A 27,268-nucleotide genomic window follows, 5' to 3' on the forward strand; every position below is an offset into this window, starting at 1 on the left:
AGGCAAGCAGTTCCTCACCTCTCTAGACATCAGTTTCTCTTCTGTAAAATGGAGATAAATTGATGAAAGCGTTATATGGATAAAGGTAAAATGCTTAGTATAGTGCCTGGAATATACTAAACATGCATCAAATTACATTTTTACTTTTTAGTAATTTCTACAAAATAAAATGATACTTGTTGGGAGGCCTTAAAAGGCCACAGTAAGACTGAGTACAAGAGCGGGCACGTTTTCCACTCATTCACATACACACTCAACTGCTGTATCTACTGGTAAGCAGACAGTAACAGTACCAAGCTCTGACCATATTTAATTATGAACATAATATTTTTGAAAAGATGATGAAAATCCCAGTGAATACCTGATTAAAGGAAAAAACAAAAGGAAAACACCAACTAAAACTTTTAAAATAGGTTAGAAGCATTGAAAACCAAATTTGGGAAATCTTTTCACAACAGATTAAAGTTGAATAATGTAAGATATTTCCCGTACCTGGTTCCATGCTAAGCCAAATACACCATCACCAAAATTTCTCTCTCTGAATGTATATCCTTGTGATCACTTTGTTATCTTTCTCTCTTTCATTGCATACTTTCATTCCAAGGTAAACCCAAATGTTAAAATAATACTCAAAAATAGTCAGAATGAAGTTTTATTTCACATTGATAGAAACCGTGAAAAACATTACATTTTTCCACGTTACAGCATAACATTTCAACGGAATATTTCTTGTCATAAATAAGATCTTGATAATCTGTGTAACTGAAACAACAGTTTATGTTCTTCAAGGTAAAGCAAAATGACTTAATAAAATGATTGTTTAAAATTTTTAAATGTAGACATAAACATATGGCTTCATTATTAACATCCTATATAGTCCATGACTAAATTATGTCCATTATTGAGTAGCACCCATTTATAAAGATGCATTCTTGACATTGTTTTGGTCAATTAGAATACAGCAGAAAAATTAACACTTCAGAAATATTGAGCACACATTTTTGCTACATATTACAATGTATGTAATTATATCATATGTATGGGTTCTGACCTGTTTTACCCACAAATTTGTTCTCAAATAATTTTTGCCAGTAACCTAGAAATTTTGACTATTTAAAATCAAATGATTGCTATTTTTATATTCACACAAAAATTAATTTTAAAAGAAGTATCACTGACTAAAGTGAAAATTTCCTGTTAAGTCCATTGGCTTAACAGAATAATGTGATAAAAATAAAGCAAAATTTTTTAATGGATTGTTCATTTTTTACAGTAGTTGGTTTCAAACGTATATACAAAATAAGTAAACTTAAATTCTGTGCTACAAGGAGACCAAATCATCTTAGAAACTGGTTTTTAAGATCAGTAAATACTGCAGAACATACTAGAATATGATCTAATTATTCTTTCAGTTGCTTACAGAAAAATTAAACCACAGAGTTATTCCTGTTATCTGGATTGAATCGTCTATTAACTAAGTAGGTTTAAATTTGGACTAAGGTATAGCTATTTGAAACAAGTAGTACAGAAAGTTTTAAGTAACATCTGCTTGGTTTATGAAGTATAGATTTTAATACCTTATGTCCATGACTCAGAATGTCAGATTACAGCACACACTGACAGGAGCTGTCTATGGCAGGGAGACAGTAAGTGGCCTTCTATGAAGGACAATAAAGAAGGAAAAACCATTTTTTTTTTTTTGATTGAGAGAAGAAAAGAATATTAAGTAAAAATGGTATCAAGAAAAGGAAAAGCCTGGTCCCAAAATAAAAGGGCCATTAACTGAAGAGCGCAATAGTACTCTATACTGACACTAAAAAGCATTATCCCTATTATTAGGAATAATGTGATACCACCTCCTTCTTAGCATGTATTACAATCATTACGCATACATGAACACACATACAAAAATACAGACACTGCATGGTGACTAAGCAATTTTGGAATAAATCCACAGACTTAAGTCACAGCATGCGTAAATCATTTATATCTTAAATGCTCATTTATACCTGAACAAATTTTCATTAAGCATCCTAGTAATTTTCTTTTTTTTTTTTTCCCACCCCCACCTCCTAAAATTCTAGGATTACAGGTAGAACCACTGCACTTAAGCATCCTAGTAATTTTCAAATGATGTAATAAAAAGTCTGGTTGCATTATTTTATTATTTTGGTGAATTACATTTGAGAAAATAGAAGCTAGCTGCTTCACCTATTTTAACACTACTAATTTTCTGAATCAGATTATAAGAATACATATATAGAAATTTAAAAGATCATAAATTTCCTACGAGGAGACATTATTGAGTCTGTGTCATTGGCATGTATTTGCGAAACATTTTAACACTGCAAACATCAGAAGTTTGAAGATTGGGCACAGGAAAAAGTTTACACTCTACTACAGTGATGCTGGTGTACTTCTACCAAGGCCTCTTAGTGACATCAATCAATTGGAGGTAGGAGTTTATCAATAAATAGCTTGACATCCATCATTTCCTGTTTGGAATAAAGTGGTTTAATAAGCAGTTATATAAATCAGAAATTACATCCCCACTAAAATGCTGCTAACCAAACACATCTATGCACAGGGAAGGCGAAACTGTATTTTTAATACTACAATTAAATACAAAGACATAAAAAAGAAACCAGCTTGGTAAGAAATTTTAGAACATTCTGTTGTCCAGGCTAGAGTGCCATGATGTCAGCTTAGCTCATAGCAACAAATGGCTCTTGGGCTCAAATGATCCTCCTGCCACAGCAGTCAAGATTCTTCTTTGTTGTCTAGGCTGGATTTGAACTGCCTGAGCCTCCTGAGTAGCTGGGACTAGAGGTGCCCACTTCCATGCCTAGCTAAATTTTCTATTTTTAGTAGAGATGGGGTCTTGCTTTTGCTCAGGTTGGTCCTGAACTCCAGAGCTCAAGGGGTCTTCCTACTTCAGCCTCCTGGAGTGCTGGGATTATAGGTATGAGCCATTAAGACTGCCCTCCTAGGATGATTATCATTGCACATTGAAATGGTAGCTCCCATCTATTATCTACTTCCATGAAAATGGTCTGCATTTCCTTGTATTTAAAACATTGGGAGGCTTGGCACAGTGGCTCATAGGTCTCTCTCCCACCTATTGAAAAAAAGACCCCCAGCCAGCAATCCCACTACTGGGGATCTACTCAAAGGAAAAGAAGTCTTTTTATAAAAAGGCACTTGCACCCATATGTTTATTGCAGCACAATTCACAACTGAAGAATGGGTAAAGAAAATGTATCTATGCCACGGAATACTACTCAGCCATCAAAAAATACTACTCAGCTACAATGTCTTTTGTAGCAACTTGGATGGAACCCAAGGCCATTGTTATAAGTGAAGTAACCCAGAACAATAAACCAAATACCCCACGCAGTGGGTGTAGGGTCACACAGAGTGACGCTGTGGACACTGGAGACTGAGTACGGGGAGCTGTGAGGGGGTTGAGGGTTGAAAACTTACCTCTTGGACACAGTGTGTACTACTTAGGTGATGGGTATATTAAAAGCCCAGACTTCTCCACTAGGTAATTCAGCTATCTAACAAAAAACCACTTGTAACTCTTAAAATCGATTTAAATAAAAAAAATAAAATTTTTTTTAAAAAAGAAGACTTCCTACTTACTCTTCTCCCTCTTTATCAAAATCTTTTCAAAAGGTTTACACATGATGCCTGTACGTCCTCCTTTCCCCATTTCACAGCCCACTGCAGGTTGGCACTACCTCCCCAAATATTAAGGTCATGGGTGGCTTAATATTAGATAATTTCTTCCTGGCCTATTTCCCCTTAATCCTTCTCTGCAACATACCACAGTGCTCTTCCCACTCTGACACTCTCTCCTCCCACATTCTCAGGGCCTAACTTCTTTTCTTCTTTACCTAAATTCTAACGTGTCCTACAAAGTTCTATCCCTCAGGCTTTTTCCTCATGACCACATTCTTCTGAGATCATGTTTTATTTTTTTACTTTTTGGAGACAAGATTCTGCTATGTTGTCTAGCTCTCTCTACAAATCAATCTCTGCTCCCTACATTTTCTGTCCTGTGACACTCAGCTTTTCATAAGTCTCCAAACTGGACAGCTTGCTTTCCTGTCCAACAGTTCTTTCCCTGTACAAATCCTAACCTGGTTCTGGTTCTTTCGCCATGACCTCAGTGCCTCTGAAGGTAAATTAATCCTACTCTTCTCAGTTTCTCAGGGCACTGTTAAAAAACTTCTAATACAACACATACCACATTCTGCTTTCCATACAGTCACTTGGATATACATCTTTCTCTCCTATTACATGGCAATTTTAATTAATTTTCCTTAAATCTTTTTTTTTTTTTTTTTGTAGAGACAGAGTCTCACTTTATGGCCCTTTGTAGAGTGCCGTGGCCTCACACAGCTCACGGCAACCTCCAACTCCTGGGCTTAGGTGATTCTCTTGCCTCAGCCTCCCAAGTAGCTGGGACTACAGGCGCCCGCCACAATGCCCAGCTATTTTTTTGTTGCAGTTTGGCTGGGGCCGGGTTTGAACCCGCCACCCTTGATATATGGGGCCGGCACCTTACTGACTCAGCCACAGGTGCCGCCCAATTTTCCTTAAATCTTAATAAAAAGAAATGTTTATTATTCACCTTTAAATTATGTACAATGCTTGCATGAAATAGGCAATCAGTAGATATTTGAATAAAATAAACTTTTCTTTTTTTTTCTTTGCAGTTTTTGGCCAGGGCCAGGTTTGAACCTGCCACCTCCGGTATACGAGGCCAATACCCTACTCCTTGAGCCACAGGCGCTGCCCCAATACAATAAACTTTTATCTAATGACCTAATCTATGACTCAATATAAATTCATTAATTAACTATTCTAAATCCCCAGTTGAATGTTACGTATTTGAAAATAATCACACAGCAGCAGCGGTGACTGTGGCTGTGATCAGCGCTTGCACGCACCTACCTGCTGACATGAATTGTGCATCATACCTTCATAGGTTTTAAAGGTTACATTGGCTGGATTGACCAATGTTTTTAGTTTTTCAGAAGTAAGAGAACCAAACCTCAGGGGAACCAAAGGGTCACAATCTCCATGGCACTGAAGAATAGAAATATCCGTGTTAGCGCCACTGATAGGACCCTGCAAAAAATAAAACAAAAAAACAGTATTACTTATTCAAATGTGTTGAGCATTCTATGTCAGGCATTCGTTCATTCATTGTTTATGAGAGAGGGTCTCATTCTGTTGCCTAAGTTGGAGTGTACCAGCATCATCATGGGTCACTATACCCTTAACCTCCTAGGCTCAAGTGATTCTCCTGACTCAGCCTCCCAAGTAGCTGGGTCTAACGGCACCCACTATCACGTTCGGCTGATTTTTTTATAGAAACGGGGATCATTTTTTTTCATAGAGATGTGGAGTTTCACTATGCTGCTCAGGCTGGTCTTGATCTCCTGGTCTCATGGGCTTCTTCACTTTGGCCTCCCAAAGTGCTGGGATTACAGGCATGAGCCACCACACCTGGCCTAAAATTATTACTTCTGTGTGTTAAAAATAGTACTGGGTCAGCACAGGTGGCTCATACATATAATCCCTGCATTCTTAAGAGGCCAAGAGCGGCAGATTGCTTGAGCTCAGGAGTTCAAGACCAATTTGAGCAAGAGCAAGACTCTGTCTATTAAATAGAAAAACTAGCCCAGCATTGTGACAGGCACCTGTAGTCCCAGCTACTTGGAAAGCTGAGGTAGGAGGATCATTTGAGCCCAAGGGTTTAAGGTCGCTGTGAGCTATGATGACACTATGGCGTTCAACCTCAGGGCAACAGAATGTGACTTTGTCTCAAAAAAAAAAAAACCAAAAAACTATCTATTTAGGATAATTATCTATCCTAAAATGTATCAACCCCTGCAAATATAAGATTTACGACCATAAGGCTTATTTCTTGTTCCTATGTAATCCACAATAAAGACAGTATAGTGTACAAATAAAGCCGAGTGATACATCACAAAAGTGTAAAGACAAGCCTATAATTCTAGCACTTTGGGAGACCAACGTGGGAGGATCTCTTGAGGCCAGGAATTTGAGGTTAAAGTGAGATATTACGATGTCGCTGCACCTTAGCCTGGGCAACAGAATGAAATTCTGTTACAAGGAAATTCTTGTAAAAAAGGGGTGAGGGACGTAATCTGTGCAGTTGGGTGGTCCTGACGAGTCAGTGTAGGTTCAGCAACCAGAGGGGACGTCAGTAGCAGGGAGGCTGCTCCCCTGCGAGGACCTGGGTACCTGGGGACTCTGTAATTGCTGCTCCATTCTGTTGTGAACCTAAAGCTGTTCTAAAGAATAAAGTTTATTACTTTTTTAAAAAAGGATGACCCTCTCCCCACATTAACTGCTGCCTCTTAGCTCAGTTCTCTCACGTTATGCTCGCGTGCAGCAAACAGACTACCTGAAACGAAGACCGAAGTGGAAGCCAGCAACTGAGTGCAGTGACGCCTGCCAGTTTCTGCTGGGTGGTGAGAGCAGTGTACAAAGATAAAGCTCCACCCTGAAAAGACAAGCGGGGAAAGTCAGTGGAACACACACAACAGCAACTTAGGAGCTGTCTTGTTATTAATGAGATCCATTAAAAAAAAAAAAAAAAATCAAACTTGGTGTTTGATGTCAAACCAAACCAGGCACATGGTAGAGATGCACACACCACTGTGTCCTAAAACACACAGTTTTTACACCAAAGAAAACTTGCCTACTAACTCCCACTAGTCGAGACCACAGCATACTAAACTGCTGTGTTTATAATGTGCCTTAGGAATACTCTGGATTCATAGTTGTCTTCAACTCCACTAAGTGTTGGGCTAAAATCTAATGTAGTCTTAAATTGGTATTATTTTCTAAAACAAGAATTAAAGATAGTGAAGACTAAGTAAGTAGCAGACACCTTTAGAGTATCTGCCTTCTTAGCTCTCAACCTTCTGTGTTCTGGGAGCTACATTCCTGCCAGCCATCCAGAAGACCTGTCACTCTGACCATGCCCATAGGTCAGTGTAGCACAGGGTGACATGAATGCCTTTCTCAACCCAGACAGCGACGTTCCTTCTCCCAGGTCAGTCTTTTTCGTGTGGCTGGAACAGTAACATATAAACTCAAGAGATATGAAAGCTAAAGGCTGCAAAAGGTAAGAGGGCCAACCCTCGATGAAGGGGCAACAAAAGCTGGAAAGACCATCCTGCCAGCCTTCTAAGTCCCAGCTAATTTCTGAGGCCTTGCTTCATTTCATCCTTAGTTTCCTTGACATGATGCCAAAGAGTCAGCTTAATCCTTCTTGCATAAAGTAACAGGAGTTGGCTTCTGTACACTATAATAAACAAATATCAAATACGCACTTCCTATTTTGAATCTATCATATGCATAGGTCACCATGTGTATCACAATGTACATTATCTATAAATTTTAACAAATACCAACTCAATAACACCTTCGTTTACTGCATTGTTTCAACAACATATGTTTCTATTGAATTATATTTTCTAAGTGATCCCAGAATTCTGACATTTCCCTAAAGAAGGTAGGTGGTCTGAATACAAAGCAGTTGACTTAGACAGATTAGGAGCTAGAGCATTCTGGGAATGGGCTCCACGGCAGATGTGTTATGCTGCAGTGCAGAGCCAAGGTCGGAATGAAGAAGCTGTGTCTGTGGAGAAAACAAGGAAGGAGAAAAAGCACAGACAGGCATACAGACGCCAAAACTAAACATTATATATTATATCTAAAACCTATTTTATAAGACAAAGACAGAAGAAACTCTCACCTTTGACCTCTCTATCAGTAGTCTCCTCCTACAAGGGACTTATGCCCGTGTATTGGAGTTCTGTCTAAGTGAAAGCGTACACTATATTAACTTAGAGACCTCATCACATGTATGTTACGGCTACGGTAAGAAGATACATTCCAGGTTCCAATCAATTACTTAATAAACTGATTTTGAAGGCATTCTATAAAGTGAAGCCTGCTGTTTAAAAGATAGAAAACTACAAAAGCACACGAGTGTATAAAGTAGCAATTAGTTAGTTCCAGTCAATCCAAACATAATTCAGCTCTAAAGGTAAATATACCAGTCACAATCCTATAACATCTCCCATTTTCTGTGGGGGACTCCTCCACAGAAAGAGGACTGCAACCACAGACTTCTGGATAAATACACGGACGGTAATGACATAACACACAAACTTTATCTTACCTGAGAAAATCCTCCCAAAATAATTCTGTTAGAAGGAATGCCATTCTTCACCTCCTCGTCTATCAAAGCCTTTACTAAAAACAACATGAAAGTTAATCAGCAATACATTTGAAGTAATCCTGTTGATGTAATTTATAACAGAAAAACTAATAGAACAGTACAAATTACATTCACAGTAGAAATAAGTAGAACACATGAAGCACTCCACTACAATATAAAATTACAACACTTTTCGGGGGCGGCGCCTGTGGCTCAGTGAGCAGGGCGCCGGTCCCATATGCCGGAGGTGGAGGGTTCAAACCTAGCCCCGGCCAAAAACCAAAAAAAAAAAAAAAAATTACAACACTTTTCATTATCAAATTTCTCAGATGCTGATTAAACTGAAACCTCTAAATTTCTTTTCTTTTTTTTTTTTTGAGACAGAGTCTCACTATGTCTCCCTCCACAGAGTACTGTGGCATCACAGCTCACAGCAACCTCCAACTCTTGGGCTTAAGCGATTCTCTTGCCTCAGCCTCCCAGTAGCTGGGACTACAAGCGCCTGCCACAATGCCTGGCTATTTTTTTGTTGTAATTGTCATTGTTGTTTGGCAGGCCTGGGCCGGGTTCAAACCCGCCAGCTGTGGTGTATGTGGCTGGTGTTCTAGCCACTGAGCTACAGGCGCCGATCCTGAAACCTCCAAATTTCTTAAAAACTTTGCATTCTTTCTCTCATCAAGAGATGAATTTAAAAAAAATCTATGGTTATCACCCACCTCTGGCCTATCTATAGGACCACAGGCATTTGTACCTAGAAGTTGTCATTTTAAAAATTGTATGTAGTTAAGTGTTTAAAATGGTTTATTCTATTAAAAAAAAAAGACAGAGCATTAATTTTTCCTATAGCCAAAAAATGATGGAGAAAAAATTTCAAACCAACACTTTTGTTTCTGCAAAATATTTTGACACACATATAAATATAATATTTGAGGCCGGGCATGGTGGCTCATGCCTGTAATCCCAGCAATTGGGAGGTTGAGGCAGGTGGACTGCCTGAGCTCATTAGTTCGAGACCAGCCTACGCAGGATATGATGGGGCTAGGGAGTGTCGGCTGCCAGCCACGGAGCTCAGAGGCTATTCTCCCTCAGTTTCACAAAGATGACTCTCTACGGTGAACCAACCGGCTAGGCTACAGGTACTTTCACAAACTACACTGACAGCAGCCCATGGTGGAGTGGTGGGTTCTAACCTCAGTCACCTTCAGCCTAAGGGCAAGGGCACTGTACACTCCTGACAACCTAACCCCAGGGACTGCTCCTTTGCTCAGTAGCACATTCTCCTAAGTCCTTTCTTTCCAGCTGTGAACGTGATCCTGATTCTCTCTAATAATTCATCACTTCAGATAAGAAAGAGACAAGCACTTCCCAGGCTGTGTGGTTAGCACAGGATGCTTCACTCTGGGGCTCACCAGCCTGTCATGTCTGCAGGGCCCTACCCTCCATCTTCCACAGACCCTAACACTCACCCCCTTATTAGAATTTTTGTCATTTACTTTTATTTTTTTTTTTTGAGATAGAGTCTCATTTTGTTGCCCTCAGTAGAGTGCTGTGGTGTCATAGCTCACAGCAACCTCAAACTCTTGGGCTCAAGCAATTCTCTTACCTCAGCCTCCCAAGTAGCTAGAACTACAGGCACCCGCCATAATGTCTGGCTATTTTTTTTTTTTTTTTTGACCTGCCTCAGGCTGGTTTTGAACTCCTGAACTTAAGCGATCCACTTGCCTGGACCTCCCAGAGTGCTAACATTATAGATGTGCACCACTGCGCCCAGATCATCTATTATTTTTAGACTAAATCCTGGCTGTAGAATTCTAGCTTTGATCTACTTTTTGCTGATACAAAAAGTCAGCATTCTGGGTGGCGTCCATAGCACAGTGGTTATGGCGCCAGCCACATACACTGAGGCTGGTGGGGTCGAACCCAACCTGGGCCAGCTAAACAGTGACAACAGCAACAAAAAAATAGCCCGGCATTGTGGCAGGTGCTGGTAGTCCCAGCTACTTGGGAGGCTGAGGCAAGAGAATCATGTAAGCCCAAAAGTTTAAGGTTGCTGGGAGCTGTGATACCATGGCAGGTACTCTACCCAGGGCGATAGCTTGTCTCAAAAAAAAAAAAGTCAGCATTCTTAGTTTCAGATTCCCAAATATCCAACACCTTCCGAATGTACTTTTCCCTGTTTCACAGATTTGAATTTTTTTTTTTTTTAATAGAGACAGAGTCTCACTTTATCGCCCTCGGGTAGAGTGCCGTGGCATCACACAGCTCACAGCAACCTCCAACTCCTGGGCTTAAGCAATTCTCTTGCCTCAGCCTCCCGAGTAGTTGGGACTACAGGTGCCTGCCACAACACCCGGCTATTTTTTGGTTGCAGTTCAGCCGGGGTCGGGTTTGAACCTGCCACCATCAGTATATGGGGCCAGTGCCTTACCAACTGAGCCACAGGCACCGCCCCAGATTTGAATTTTTTTTAAAGATTTTATTTTATTTTATTTATTCATTTATTTTTTTAGAGACAAGAGTTTCACTTTGTTGCCTTTGGTAGAGTGCTGTAGTGTCACAGCTCACAGCAACTTCCAATTCCTGGGCTTAGGTGATTCTCTTGCCTCAGCCTCCCAAGTAGCTGGGACTACAGGAGCCCGCCACAATGCCCAGCTATTTTTTTGTTGTAGTTTGGCTGGGGCTGGGTTCAAAACTGCCACTCTCGGTATATGGGGCCGACGCCCTACTCACTAAGCCACAGGCACCACCCTTGAATATTTTTTTTTAATGACAGATTAAAAGATCTTGCTGATTTTTGGTTTTTAATGTATTTTAGAAAATTTTAAAGAAACATGAAAGTATAAAGAGCTGTGTAATGACTCCCCATGCACACAGCACTCAATTCTGCAATTACCAATTCACACATCCAGGGCTGTTCAATGATCCCAGCCCACAACCAGGAGATACTCAGCCCACCCAGGTTACTCTGCAGTCAACCCCAGCCATTACATTGCTCTATTTGTAGAAATTTTAGTATAGGCTGTGCGCCCAAAGCTCAGTGTTAGGGCGCCGGCCACATGCACCAGGGCTGGTGGATTTGAACCCAACCCCAGGCCTGCTAAACAAACAAAAAAAAAAATTATAGTATATAGTTGCAAAAGAAAAGGATGCTGCAATCCTTTTTTTAAAAACTAGATCTCTCCTAGTAAATTACTGTTCTTTTTTTTTTTTTTTTTAAAGAGACAAGGTCTAGGCTCAGCGCCCACAGCATAGTGATAACGGCACCAGCCACATACACCGAGTTTGGAAGGTTAGAACCTGGCCCGAGTCAGGTATACAATAATGACAACTGCAACAAAAAATAGCCAGGAGTTGTGGTGGGTGCTTGTAGTCCCAGCTCTTGGGAGGCTGAAGCAAGAGAATTGCTTAAGCCCAAGAGTTTGAGGTTGCTGTGAGCTGTGATGCCATGGCACTCTAACGAGGGCAACATAGTGAAACTCTGTCTCAAAAAAAAAAAAAAAAAAAACCAGAGACAAGGTCTCACTATGTTGTTCAGGGCTGGACTTATGGACTCCTGGGCTCAAGTAACCCTCCTGCCTCAGCCTCCCAAGTACCTGGGACTACAGGCACATGACACAGTGGCTGGCTCTAAGTTAGTGTTCCATGTGTTTCACCAACAAAATGAATGGCAATACCATGTACATAAAGGAGAATGAACGGCCACCCAGGCCATGCAGATCCTGTAAAGCAAACACTGCACAGGGTGCTAAATGGGGTGATTTATAAGAAACACCTGGCTTGTAAACAGCTAAGCACTCAACCACATTAAAATCACCTGTTCATTAATAACATTTCATTATATCTTTTTTTTTTTTTTTTTGAGACAGGGTCTCATTTTGTCACCCTAAACAGAATGCTGTGGCGTCATAGCTCACAGAAACCTCAAACTCTTGGGTTCAAGCGATCTTGCCTCAGCCTCCTGAGCAGGTGAGACTATAAGGCACCTGCCCCAACACCCGGCTACTTTTTTCTTTTTAGAGATGGGGTTCTTGCTCTGGCTCAGGCTAGTCTAGAACTCCTGAGCTCAAGCAATCCAACTGCCTCGGCCTTTCAGAGTGCTGGGATTACAGGGGTAAGCCATCACTCCCAGCCTCATTATGTCATTATTTTCATTGTTATTTCAAGTCTTCTCAGTGAAGACAACTGGCCACATCTAAAACACTCTGCTGTTTTCTTCACTCACCTGTGTAAATCAAGGCAAAATTATCATATATCCAACAGAGGCGAAGCTTGATAAATACCATTCATTCATCCCCATCCACCTCACCTCCACTGCCCACAGTCAAGTGAGTCCAGGTGGAAACTATGGCTCATACGTCAGAAAGAAAGTAAACAGAAAGGGAGAAGACAGCAGTACATTACACAGAAGTGTAATGTTTCATCAATGTGACCACCGGATCTACTAAAAACGTCTAAGAATGCTTCTGTCTTTATAAGACTTTTCTGTACTTACTACTTTCTGCTGCAATTTTAATTCCAGGTTCATCCTCCAGTGACTCTGGTGACAGCCCAATAATATCAAACCTGGAAAATAAGGCAGAATCTTAAAAGAACCATTTATTCTCAGAAAATCTATTCTTGTTAAGTATGTTTTACTAAATTCATGGTGGTTTGGATAAAAAAGGCAGCCAACTCGAGATTCTCTCTAGGATATGAAACTCAAAATAAAATGTCCACAGAAGCCAAACAATTAATTTAAATGTGTGACTCTGTCATCCTGTCATCCTTTTCACTCCGACTAATACAGAGTCCATGTTAAAAAGTCACAGTGCCACATAATGTTAGGGTGATAACAACCTGAGAAATTGTCAAGTCCAATTTTACACCCATGCAGGAATCTCAGCCAACAACTCTGAAAATCTGTAATAAATTCCAGCGACTGGCTAGGCACAGTGGCTTTCACCTGTCATTCTATCACTCTGGGAGGCCGAGGCAGGAGGATCGCTTGAACTCAGAAACTTAAGACCACCCTGAGCAAGAGTAAGACCCTGTCTCTACTAAAAATACAAAAACTAGCCAGGTGTTGTGGCAGGCACCTGTAGTCCCAGCTATTCAGGAGGCTGAGGCAGGAGGATCGCTAGGCTGACGCCATGGCACTCTAATGTGGGCAACACAGTGAGACTCTGTCTCAGACCAACTATTCATTTCTTCTGCCGGATCTGATGAAAATCTAATGGAATAGTTACTTTTCTTACCAAGTCACTCTTGCATTAACCTTAATGAACACAGGTATTTAAACTGATCTTTATCCATATTCTGCAAAGTGTTTTCACCAGCCCTCCCTAACTCTCCATCAGATCACATGTTTACATTATAGTCTCTGGCGACATCAGAGGAGAAATTTTGGTTCTGAGGTAAAGATTTTTCTAGATAGGGAAGATGAAAAATCAAAGGCTGAGATGACTAGAAACCTATAAAAATTGCCAAAGAATCTAAAGTGGGTAAAAAAAAAGTGCGTGGATAGGTTAGGAATGGATGGGAAAAGTAGAAGGGACCAGAAGACAAAAGAATGGAGGCCCTAAATGAGGTCTAAGAACAGATAGTGTGGGAACAGGGAAGCAACCTCAAAGGATGAACAATGTTGTGCTCAGCAGATCTCAATCAAGGGGTATCAGAAGTGGAGCAGATCTGGCGACAAGGCCCAACGCAGGAATGTGGATGACTAAAGTGGAGAGAAGGAGAAAGTCTCTGGGGAAGAGAAGAGGTCAAGGAAGTATGGGAATGAGCCATTTACACTGGGCTCTGCAGTCATCCAAAAGGTAAAACAGTGACAGGAGCTGGAGCAGAAAGGAAAACATCAGTCAGGTGTCAGGGCCATCACTTTTAAAAGACCTAATAGCAGGGGAGCAGTGGGAGAAATCAGTCCAGCAGTGGCACACAGGAACAAGAAACTGCCTCTAGTTTCTGACCATAAAATACACAGGGAATGTGAGAATAGCTTGATGGGGCTGAAAGGGAAAGGGTTCCCTTAAAAACTAGCCGGCTCTCCAAGAAAGCAAGAAATTGGAAGAGTGAAAAGGCTGTGGCTTAAAAAGCGTATATGTCGCAAGGGATCATTCAAATGTTCGGTTACTTAAACTAACAAAGGTTTATTGAGCAGTAGAGATATTTTACCACATTGTTTTTATTCACTCATTCTCTCCTATTTCTCTACCTTCTTAATCTCAAATTCAAAGTATAAAAACTTAAACAAGTAAAAGTTAAAGTTAATTATGTAACTTTGCATTTAAAAATAGCTCATTAACAACTGTTGTACACAAAAGCACTTCTGATAAAAGACTAAGTACAGGAAGTTCTTATCAAACAAGTAAAATTCTCACTTACCAAGAAGGCATAGCCATGTTCATATTCAATGTAACAGGCATAACTGGCCTACATGAGGAAGAGAAAACAGCACAGTAAGAATAACAAACCACAAGGACTGATAAATCCCATCAATCAAACCCAGAATGAAACCCACTCAAAACCATATGCTACAATCTTCACATACGAACTCTGTTCTCCTTTCCCTCCAAATGTGTTCTGAAGACAGAGCAGCAGCTGCAAAGAACTAAACACGATAAAAGAGTCTCAGTTTGTCACCCTCAGTAGAGAACACCGTGGCGTTCTTAGCTCACAGCAACCTCCAATTCTTGGGCTCAAGCTATTTTTAGAGTCGAGGTCTCGCTCTTACTCAGGTGGTCTCGAACCCATGAGCTCATGCAATCCACCCGCCTCAGCCTCCCAGAGTGCTAGGATTACAGGGGTGAGCCACCGCGCCTGGCCTTAAAAACACTTTTCTGGATGGCACCTGTGGCTCAAAGGAGTAGGGCGCCAGCCCCATATGCTGGAGGTTGCGGGTTCAAACCCAGCCCCGGCCAAAATCCAGAAAAGAAAAAAAAAAAAACAAAAACACTTTTCCTTTAGGATATAAAAGTATAGACTTTATTTTAAAAAGAGAGAAGAGAGGGACTAAGAGCAGAGAGCAGGGAAATGTGTGATATCCAAAAGAAAGAAAGACTAGCCACAAGTAAAAAGCTTTCTTTTCTCCAGCGGTGCCTGTGGCTCACTCCCATATACTGAGAGTGGTGGGTTCAAACCGGCCCCGGCCAAACTGCAACAAAAAAATAGGCAGGTGTTATGGCGGGCGCCTGTAGTCCTGTAGGAGGCTGAGGCAAGAGAATCGCCTAAGCCCAGGAGTTTGAGGTTGCTGTGAGCTGTGACTTCACAGCACTCTACCGAGGGCTCTCTCTCTATTAAAAAAAAAAAAAATTTCTTTTTCTTTTCACAACACCTTTACTTAAGAATACGTTTAGTGTGAAGGGAAACCAGGAATGAAGGTAACTGGAATTGCACAAAATATGAAACTCTGGAAAGAAGCTAAGGACAATGAATAATTTATTGCACAGATACTGCAACATTAATTCCTATATGCTCAGATCGTAATTTTGCTAATTTTCTAGTTCTGAAATATATACCTGTTTGATTAAAAAAGACCTTTAGGGCGGCGCCTGTGGCTCAAGGAGTAGGGCGCCGGTCCCATATGCCAGAGGTGGTGGGTTCAAAACCCAGCCCCGGCCGGAAAAAAAAAAAAAAAAAAAAAAAAGACCTTTAAATAAATAAGGGAACTATAAAATGTGCCTAAGTGTCCATTACACCCAATTCAAATCTGTGATGAAAAACATGCTGGGTAATCTGAATTTTGCCAGGTAAAAAGGAATGAAAAATAAATACACTATAAGCTACATCTTACCACTATTCTTCTGATTCATGAAATCTGCCTACCTTAGAGGTTCCAAAACAGTATCAAAATTTCTTTGGGAATACACACCTCCCTAGATATCAAATAGCCTTCAATCTTGGGACAAATAACAGTATAGTGGAAATTCAACATAATCAAGAATTCTGTCTCATCGTACTGAATGATGACACAGCAACCCTGGCCACAGTATTCAGGTGCAGCCTACAGAGATTAGAAAAGACCCTCTGTTTCAGGATAAAAAGGAAGAGGAATGTAATCTTCACAAATATTTACCTCTTCCCATTCATGTATCTATCCCAACACTAATACTACTATCACTTCTGAGGATACCAACCTACTAGCCTGTATCCAATCCCTCCGTCTTCTCCATGACTACCACTTCTCAGAAACGTCTGACCAAAATTTGCTGATTTTAATGATTTTCTGAGTTTGCTCAAAACTAACTAACTTCCTTCCTTCTTCTTTCTCTTCTCTCTCTTTTGAAGCAAATTCTCACTTATCACCCTGGGTAGAGTACCATGGTGTCACAGCTCACAGCAACATCAAACTCTTGGACTCAAGTGATCCTCTTGTCTCAACCTCCCAAAGTGCTAGGATTATAGGCGTGAGCCACTGAGCTAGCTTACCTTTTTTTTTTGTAGACAATGTCTCACCCTGTTGCCCAGGGCTATAGTACAGTGGCATCATATCACAGCTCCCTACAACCTCAAATTTATGGGCTAAGCAATTCTCCTGCCTAGCCTTTGGAGTAGCTGGGACTACGCACGCAGCACCATGCCTGGGTAACTTTTTTCTACTTTTGTAGAGACAGGATCTTGCTCTTGCTCAGGCTGGTCTCAAACTCCTAAGCTTAAGCGAACCTCCCGCCTTAGCTTCCCCAGAGGGCTAGGGTTATAGGAGTGAGCCACTATGCCTGGCTAAAGAGTTTGTTTTTACTATACAAATATAAGTGAGCCTCTGTAACCTGACCACCCAAGGGACTATGAGAAACTGGACAAAATAAGGAACTAGGCAGGCTACTGTCCTGGTACATGCCTGTCACACAAGTCTAGTCTGTGAAAGTCAGGTCAGCTTAAGGGGAGGGTCAGCCATGCGTGTTCTATTGTATTTTCAGAGCCAGAATTCAAAACCAAATCTATCAGACTGCAAGACCTGGGGTCTTTCCCAAGTACCTCCCGTTGCCTCTAATTGATAAAATACAAGTGTTTTCAACATAACAAAAGTTTCTTTGACTGATGAGTTCCCTTTGAAAATACCCCACAGATACCCTTTTAATGTCATAGATATCTGTATATCCAAAGTAATTTTTCTGGCTTTAAGTTCAATTTACCTCTGAGAGAGCAATATTTTAAATTTCTCAACAAAAAAGAAAAATAAAATTCAATTTAGCCAAGAGATCATTTTAGTTTTCAGAAATCCTACTAATCTTTATTTTTAAACTGAATATTTAAGAGATAAAAATTAATTATATTCCAGTGCTTTTCTGTAAGGATAAAGCTGTCACAATTGTTTCCCTCCAGACTCTGAATCACAAGCCTGAAGCTCAGAGATACTCACGCATGCGGGCAGATATATTTGATATGTGAGCTTCTGATACCGCCAAAGGCTTCTGCCCATCCATGCCTAGTGGAAAAATTATTTGAATAATGCTATTAGATGCTATTTTTAAATCCAAATAAATTAGCAGCATAATAGTACTTTAAAAATTTAAGGCAAATGTTAAATGCTTAAGGTATCTTAAAGTATAAATTGTCAATGCTATTAAAACACCACCACTGCCTAGAAACCAGTCAGTAGTTGTTATTTAAGTCTTATCTAGGAATAAAGATGCTCTCTGCAATTTCTGAACATCAATGTGTGCTTCTTCATAGATCTCCACAGAGCTTTACAATTTCCAAGACAGATTTCTTTTTCTTTTGAGACAAGAGTCTTAATATGTCACCCTCAGTAAAATGCCATGGCCTCATAGCTCACAGCAACCTCAAACTCTTGAACTTAAAGCGATTCTCTTGCCTCAGCCTCCCAAGTAGCTGGGACTACAGGCGTCCGCCACAATGCCCGGCTATTTTTTTGTTGTAGGTGTCACTGTTGTTTGGCAGGCCTGGGCCGGGTTCGAACCCACCAGCCTCAGTGTATGTGGCTGGCACGCTAACTGCTGAGCTACGGGCACTGAGCCAAGATAGATATTTTTTAATCTCTTTATAAATCTACTACAATGTGCTTACAAAGAGGCAAAACAGATAATACAATGCACATTTTATATGAAGAAAAATAAACACAAATGAAGTAAATCAGTAGTCTATTATCTTGACATACTTATGACACTATTAAAAATCATAACTTTATTTTATTTTTTATTGTTAAATCATAGCTGTGTACATTAAGTGCAATCAAGGGGTACAATGTGCTGGTTTCATATACAATCTGAAATATTCTCATCAAACTGTACAACGTAGCCTTCATGGCAAAAATCATAACTTTAGTTAATATTTTCTTGTGTATATATATGTATACATGTTCAAAACAAAATGTAGGAAAAATTGAAAAAACCGAAGTCATCATAATCCTTCTACCAGAAATAAACAGTTAATCATTTGATGCATTTCTAATTTTTCCCTTGCATATAAATTAAGAAACAGATAAAGATTTAACAAAAATGTGATTATCTATACATTCAGTTCCTGCTTATCTACACTTCACATTCTCCCTAACACTTTTTACATCTCTACTAAAAGATAAAGTAGAAGTAATTTAAGTCTTTCTTGTATAAAACAGTCTGCAAATAAATGCTAAATACTTTTGCTAACTATTTTTGTTTTAATTCACCCCCCAAAGTGTTAAGAATAAATAAAAAGATTAATTACAATAGCATTAATATAACTTTTATATAACATTTAACTCTAAGCTAGGCTATTCAAGGAGTTCTACATTTGTGGCATTTGTGGGTGAATGTATGTTAATATGTGAGTTCTTGTATGTACAAGTGTTATGTGCATAAGTATGTGTGTACCTATGTTAAAGACTTTACTCTGAAACTACAAAACATATTGAAAAACATTAAAGATGTTTGCAAATGTTCAGACATTCAAGGTTCATAGACTGGGAGACAATATATATATTTTTTGAGACAGAGTCTTACTATGTCCCCCTCGGTAGAGGGCTGTGGCATCACAGCTCACAGCAACCTCAGACTCTTGGGCTTAAGCAATTCTCTTGCTTCAGCCTCCCAAGTAGCTGGGACTACAGGCGCCTACCACAACCTCCGGCTATTTTTTTTCGTTGCAGTTGTCACTATTGCAGGCTTGGGCTGGGGTTTGAACCCGCCAGCCCCAGTGTTTGTGGCCGGCACCCTACCCACTGAGCTACGGGCACTGCAGAGACTTAATATCTTTAAGGTGGCAGTGCTCCCCAAACTGATCTACAGTACCTATGCAATCTTTATCAGAATCCCAGCTGACTCTGCAGAAACCGACAACCCAATTGCCAAAATAATCTTGAAAAACAACAAAGAACTCGTACTACACAATTTCAAAAGATACTGAAAAACAGTACTAAGAAAGATAATACTGGAATAAGGGTAGACATATAAATCAACTGAGAATCAGATGTAAACCTTCCCATTTACTGGCAACTTATTTCTGAAAAGGGTACCAAACACATCACTGAGGAAAGAAAAGTCGTTTCAACAAATGTAGCTATGACAAGCAGATATCCACATTCAACAGAAGGAAGCTGGACTCCCTCCTCACACCACATACGAAAACTGGGCCAAAGACTTAAATCTAATGTATGACTCCTAGAAGAAACATACATAAATCTCTGTGAACTTAGATAAAAAAGCATGCTCCACAAAGAAAAAATAGTTAAATTAGAAATCATTAATATTAAAAACTGTTCTGTTTCAGGCTCGGTGCCTATAGCTCAGTGAATAGGGCGTCGGCCACATACACTGAAGCCGGCGGGTTCGAGCCGGGCCCAGGCCTGCCAAACTACAATGACACCTACAACCAAAAACTAGCTGGGTGTCATGTTGGGCACCTGTAGTCCCAGCTACTCGGGAGGCTGAGGCAAACTATGTATTGGTGGTGGCAGAGCTGGCATGAAAGGGATTTGTAGGAGGTAGAGGCGGTGGCCCAGGAAATCACTGCCACAAAATTCTATTGGTGCCATCAACAGAATATCAGAACTCCAGCTCCGCTGTCGCCTCCATGCTGTCCCCTGGCTGGGGACACAGCGCTCCTACTGCTTCCACTCTTATCTCCCCACTGCCTGCTTTCCACACAGCAGCCAAAGAGATCCTTTTAAACTCCCAGGACAATGTGTGGAGAACTGCCACCAAACATCAATGTCAAGGAACCCTGATGTGATCAAAGCACTATGGTCCGACGAGTCAATATTTCCTTCACTGTAATTGACCCCAGAAATCTTCTGTTAACAAACTAACAAGTAGAAAATGCAAGAAAATTAGTACATGATTGTTCCTACAGGTCTTAACGCGATTCAGCTTTTCATCCTGACACTGGGAAAAGAAGATTTTGATAGGAAGAATGTCAGCTCCAGTTCCAATCAACATGACCATCACAGATTGTACAATGACATTTTCTAAGACTCTGCTAGCTGTGTTTTCTGGCAATGGTTTGTTAGCCAGTCCCTCAGCATTGTCACGGATTACACCACAGCTGTGGAGATGTCCCCCTCACTGCGTATGTATGAATTGGGAATGGCTTACATTTCTGCAATAACAATAGCTCTAGAACTTAACCAAGCATGTCTCACCACTGGTAGGGCATTCTGTTCCTAGGCAAAGAAATCTTGAAGACAACCCCAAAGGCAATCACAGCAAAATTAACGAAGGAGACCTAAAAAAATTAAAAAGCTTTTAAACAGCCAAGGAAACAATCAACAGTGAATAGACAATCTACAGAATGGGAGAGAAGTATTTGCAAGCTACACATCTGATACAGGGCCGGTAGTGAGGGTCTACAAAGAATACAAAGAAATCGGCAAGGAAAATAAACAATCCCATTAAAAAGAGGGCAAAAGACAAGAACAGAAGCTTTCCAAAAGAATACAGACTAATTAATGGCCAATAAACATATGAAAAAATGCTCTAATCATCAGGGAAATGCAAACCAAAACCACAATGAGGCATCACTTGACTCCACTGAGAATGGCTTTTCCCAAAAACATCCCCAAACAACAGATACTGGCATGGCTGCAGAGAAAGGAACACTTACACACTGCTGGTAGAGCTGCAAACTAGTACAAGCTCTACGGAAAGTTGTGTCAAGATTCCTCAAACAACGAAAACTAGAACTACCATTCATTCTACAATCCCACTATTGGTATTCACACAATGGAAAAGAACTCATTTTATCAAAAAGACACGTATCTGAATGTTTATAGCAGCACAATTCACAATCACAAAAATGTGGAACCAACCCAAGTGCCCATCAGTACATGAGTGAGTTAATAACATGTGGTCTATGTGGACCACGAGTGCTACTCGGTCATAAAAAACAGTGGTGAACTATTATCTTTTGTAACAATCTGGATGGAACTAGAGACCATTCTTTAAGTGAAGTTTCCCCGAAACGGAAAAACAAGCACCACTGGTACTCCCTATTAAATTGGAACTAATCGATCAATACCCATGTACACATTTTTAGTAATAAACTCAACAGAAAGCAAGCAGGTAGGAGGGAGCTCAAGGGGAGGGGCAAATTCAGATCTACAGGGCACACTGTTCAGGTGAGGGGGACACTCAAAAGCAATTCATGCAACCAAAACATTTGTACCCATGGCTTCCCCAGGACAGTCTGGCCTCAGATGGGTCCTGCTGCCCTCAACGTTTCTCTTTAAAAAGTGGTAAAAGCTTGAAATTCTGAGCAGAACTGCCTGAAGGGTTTAAAGGGCACTTTCTGTTAGAAGCTGAAGTTCTTAAGGTACACTCAAAGTCCTCACCCCTGGTTAATGTGTAGCTCCATTTTAGAATGTTATTCTGAAGTGAAAAATTAATGACTGCTTGGAAGACTGATGAGCTAACCAAGATTTTACACACACCACAAGATATGACAAAGTGATCATGGAGATGTGTCTCTTTAAACATTGGCTCCGACGCTTCAGACTCTTAATTCTTTTATACAGAAAAATTAACTATAAAGTTTAATCATGGTTTATTAAAAAAATCCAAATGAATCAAGATTAGTAATCTCTGCTGATCTTTTAGAAATAATTTTTCTGGGCCAGGCAAAGTGGCCCATGCCTGTAGTCCTAGCACTCTGAAAGGCCTAGGTAGACAAAATCCCTTGAGCTCAGGAGTTCCAGACCAGCCTGAACAACAGCCAGACCCTCTATCAGCTAAAAATAAAAAAAACTAGCCAGGCAAGGTGGCAGGCACTTGTAGTCCCAGCTACTGAGGAGGCTGAGGCAGGAGGATCACTTGAGCCCAGGAGTTAGGGGCTGCTGTGAGCTATGATGACACCACTGCATTCCAGCTAGAGTGACAGAGCAAGACTGTCTCAAAAAAAAAAAAAACCCTACACACACACACAAAATAAAATAACTTTTCTGGAGGAAAAAAAATCATATGAACTGCAATAAACTTGTAAATGTAAATAGTTCTCAACATTTCTATTGATAGAATTAGAATTAAGAATTGATGCAAGGCCGGGCAAGGTGGCTCACGTCTGTAATCCCAGCACTTCAGAGGCCGAGGCGGCTAGATTGCCTGAGCTCACAGGTTCGAGACCAGCCTGAGCCAGAGCAAGACCTCATCTCTAAAAATAGCTGGGCATTGTGGTGGGTGTCTACAGTCCCAGCTACATGGGAGGCTAAGGCATGAGAATCACTTTTGAGAGAATCAGTTTGAGGTTACTGTGAGCTATGACACCACAGCTCTACAAAGGATGACAAAGTGAGACTTGGTCTCAAAAAAGAAAAGAAAATAGAAAAAAAGAAGTATGATGCAAGCATATAATTCAGTTTTATTTCAGTATTATCACAGTATCTAGCCAGTGTTGGAGTAAATGTATCATTTCATTTCAAATGGATGAAATGTTAAATAAACTCAGAATGAAAAAAAAAACTTAAATATACTTAAACTTAAAAAACTTAAATATAAATATTTTGAAATGATCTAAAAAAATCTAAAGATAGAATTACCATATGACCCAGAAATTCCAATCCTGGTGTGTATCCAAGAGAACTGAAAACAAGCACACTCATCCTTGTGAGTGTTCGTGGGGCAGGATTCATGACGCTAAAACAGCTAAAGAGAACAGGGTTTCTTTTTGGGGTAATGAAAATGTTCTAAAATGGACACTGGTGATAGTCACAAACTTGTGGCAAATATATTTAAAACCATTAAATCACACACTTTAAATTAGTCAATTGTGTGGTATGCGAATTATATGTCAATAAAACTGTTACCAAAAATAAAGACAAAGAATGTCTGACTGAGCCCATTCACGAGGAGCCATCAGGAAGACTCAAGTTCAGGGTCATACTACAGAATGCACAGAACTTAACGCTGTATGCTTTAACACTATAAAAGAAATGAAAGAAAGACTGATAAAAGGTTTCAAATTTTAGACATGACAGCTAAAAGTAACACATATTCCTGAAAAGGATCCTGAACCAGGAAGGAAACAGTTGAGAGACTTGGCAAAACCTGCGCGGGGTCTGCTGAGTGGGTGGTAGCATTGAACTGATGCCGAGTTCCTAATCTGGAGTGTGCACGCTGGTTATGCACAAGTGTCCTGTGTACGGGAAATAGGAGAGTACACAGAGGTGATGAGTTCCTAATCTGGAGTGTGCACGTTGGTTATGCACAAGTGTCCTGTGTACGGGAAACAGGAGAGTACACAGAGGTGATGAGTTCCTAATCTGGAGTGTGCACGTTGGTTATGCACAAGTGTCCTGTGTACGGGAAACAGGAGAGTACACAGAGGTGATGAGTTCCTAATCTGGAGTGTGCACGCTGGTTATGCACAAGTGTCCTGTGTACGGGAAACAGGAGAGTACACAGAGGTGATGAGTTCCTAATCTGGAGTGTGCACGCTGGTTATGCACAAGTGTCCTGTGTACGGGAAATAGGAGAGTACACAGAGGTGATGAGTTCCTAATCTGGAGTGTGCACGCTGGTTATGCACAAGTGTCCTGTGTACGGGAAATAGGAGAGTACACAGAGGTGATGAGTTCCTAATCTGGAGTGTGCACGCTGGTTATGTACAAGTGTCCTGTGTACGGGAAACAGGAGAGTACACAGAGGTGGTGAAAGATGACATCTGCATGCTGACCCCATGATTTAAAAAAAAAAAAAAGTCAATCAATAATAGACGATTTAGAGTCTATTTACACACACACACACACACACACACGGGTGGTGAGAGCAGCAGCACGTGTGAGCACACACAGGACTCAGTGCACACACAATGGGACAACGGGGAAGCTCCGTGACCGTGACGCACAATTTCTTGATACAAGAAGCAACATCGGCGGGGTGCTGTGGCATGTGCCACTTGGGAGGCTTAAGCAGGAGAAATGCTTGAGCCCAAGAGTTTGAGGCTGCAGTGAAAAGTGATCCTGCACTCCAGCCTGGGCAACAGAGTGAGATCCCGACTCTAAAAAAAATAATAGAAATTTAAAAATTAAAAAGAAAATTTAAAAAGCACACATTTACAGAAAAAGGTTTTGAGTTACACAATAGCATGTATGAGAAAAAATTATGTCTAAATATATAAACCTTACAAATACAATGGACAAAAGGTGACAGACACAGAGGGGGATATAACATGTGATGCCATTTATATGAAGGTCAAGAACAGACAGACTTCTCTACAGTAATGGCAGTGAGAAGAACGGTGACCTTCGGGGATGGGAGGGTATTGACTACAAAGGGAATGAAAGATACTTCTGGAAACTGGAAATGTGCTGTATCTTCATCAGGTTGATGATTACATGGGTCTGTGCATGTAAAAATTTATCCAGCTGAACATTTAAGATTTGAATATTTGACTATTATAACTCAATATAATTTTCTTTTTTTTTTTTGACACAGTCTTACTTTGTCACTATCAGTAGAGTACTATCACATCACAGCTCACAGCAATCTCAAACTCTTTTTTTTTTTTTTTTTTTTGTAGAGACAGAGTCTCACTTTATGGCCCTCAGTAGAGTGCTGTGGCCTCACACAGCTCACAGCAACCTCCAATTCCTGGGCTTAAGCGATTCTCTTGCCTCAGCCTCCCGAGCAGCTGGGACTACAGGCGCCCGCCACAACACCCGGCTATTTTTTGGTTGCAGTTTGGTTGGCCGGAGTCGGGTTTGAACCCGCCACCCTCAGTATATGGGGCCGGCGCCTTACCGACTGAGCCACAGGCGCCGCCCAGCAATCTCAAACTCTTACACTCAAGTGATTCTCTTGCCTCAGCTTCCCGAGTAGCTGGGACAAAACAACACCTAATTAGTTTTTCTATTTTTATTTTTTGAGACAGAGTTTCTCACTGTCACCCTCAGTAGAGTGCCATGGTGTCATAGCTCACAGCAACCACCAGCTCTTGGGCTTGAGTGATTCTCTTGCCTCAACTTCCCAAGTAGCTGGGACTACAGGAGGCTGCCACAATGCTCAGCTATTTTTTGTTGCAGTTGTCATTGTTGTTTAGCTGGCCCTGGCCAGGTTCGATCCCGCCAGCCTCAGTGTTATGTAGCTGGCGCCGCAACCAGTGTGCTATGGGCACTGAGTCAGGTTTTTCTATTTTTAGTAGAGATGGGGTCTCATTCTTGCTCAGGCTGGTCTCAAACTCCTGAGCTCAAGCAATCCACCTACCTCAGCCTCCCAGAGTATTAGAATTACAGGCATGAAGCCACCTCGTCCAGTCCAAGATAAATTTTTTAAATAGCACATCCAACTCAAAAAGGTTCCTAGATTGAACCAATCTGAGTTTAGAACTGCATAAACAGGCCAGGCGCAATGGCTCATGCCTGTAATCCTAGCACTCTGGGAGGCCGAGATGGGTGGATTGTCTTAGCTCTTGGGTTCGAGACCAGTCTGAGCTAGAGCGAGACCTCGTCTCTAAATATATCCAGGAGCTGTAGTCAGAGCTCATAGTTCCAGCTACTTGTGAGATGGAGGCAAGAGAATCACTTGAGCCCAAGAGTTTGAGGTTGCTATGAGCTACGAGGTCACTGCAGTCTAAAAAAAAAAAAAAAAGAACTGCGTAACAGCTGCAAACCAACTGATAAATTACCCTCTACCCACCAGACTCAACCACTAGTGAAGTACAGATAGTCCCTGATTTAACTATGGTTCACCTTAAGATTTTTTAACTTTACAATAGCATAAAAGTGAAACACTCAGTACACTCCTCAACTTTTCGAGTTTTGGTAGGTCTATTGGGATAGAACCTCACTGTAAGGTAAGCAGCATCTGCATTCAGCTAAGGGGCACTGGTGGTGGCTGAACGTCCCCTTTTCTGGGCTACCTGATGCCCAGTGGTGATCTAGGCTCTACTGACTTTGGAGTAAACTGTAATAGAGAGACAGTTGAAGGAAATGAACTGGTTGCCTGAGCTCAGTCTGAAAAGATTTAGAAAATCGTTTTAAGACAGGATTACAGATTCTGTAGATAGAATCAGCTTGTGCCATATGCTAAGATAAAGTAAAAGTATGTGTGGTATTAACTGACTCAAGTCCATTATTACAGGTCTATGTTAAACAACCCCTTTAATCGGTTTTTCTTCTCTGCTTACATTTTACGCTGCAGTTTATTACAGGCTATTCACTTGACTGATATATTTTTTCAATGTATTTATTTTTCACTGTTAATGACCACTGTATTTTCTAAGATTTTCAGTAGAATTAAGAATATTTCACAATATATGTATACTTGTTAGCTTTGCAAATAGTACATTTACATTTTAATATGTACATGAAGCAATATTTCACAGCAATATAAATACACAGCATATCGGCTGCCACTCTCAGACTGTGAGCCCAGAGCAGACGTTACCAAGGAATCAAGGCCCTCTGCCATGGCGCCTTGATATTTAGAGAACCTTCGACAAAATGATCCAAAAAGCCTCTGGCCAGGTTCAGTGGCTCACACCTGTAATCTCAGCACTTTGGAAGGCAGAGACAGAATAGCTTGAGGTCAGCAGTTCAAGACTATCTCCCACCCCTGTCTACAAAACAAAAAATTAGCCAGCCATGGTGGT

At 40.7% G+C, this 27,268-nt stretch overlaps 1 protein-coding gene across 4 annotated transcripts in view; it reads right to left on the bottom strand.

Annotated features, from left to right (window-relative positions):
* Positions 1–639: 639 nt before the first annotated feature.
* Positions 640–27,268, bottom strand: part of LYPLA1 (lysophospholipase 1) — a 43,588-nt gene continuing 16,959 nt past the window's right edge. For 2 of the 4 annotated variants that reach the window (XM_053558566.1, XM_053558563.1), the window contains exons 3-9: positions 17,610–17,675; positions 14,636–14,683; positions 12,765–12,835; positions 8,234–8,307; positions 6,446–6,544; positions 4,963–5,139; positions 640–2,495 (exon numbers count right to left, since the gene is read on the bottom strand). In XM_053558566.1, the coding sequence (XP_053414541.1) occupies positions 2,442–2,495; positions 4,963–5,139; positions 6,446–6,544; positions 8,234–8,307; positions 12,765–12,835; positions 14,636–14,676 (516 nt within the window). In that variant the 5' untranslated portion in view covers positions 14,677–14,683; positions 17,610–17,675 and the 3' untranslated portion in view covers positions 640–2,441. Of the gene's footprint in view, positions 2,496–4,962; positions 5,140–6,445; positions 6,545–8,233; positions 8,308–12,764; positions 12,836–14,635; positions 14,684–17,609; positions 17,676–20,828; positions 20,912–27,268 lie in introns of all 4 variants that reach the window. The other 2 variants (XM_053558565.1, XM_053558564.1) reach the window with 2 other exon arrangements.

Source organism: Nycticebus coucang, chromosome 13 (assembly GCF_027406575.1).
Source record: "Nycticebus coucang isolate mNycCou1 chromosome 13, mNycCou1.pri, whole genome shotgun sequence".
Lineage (NCBI taxonomy): Eukaryota > Metazoa > Chordata > Mammalia > Primates > Lorisidae > Nycticebus > Nycticebus coucang.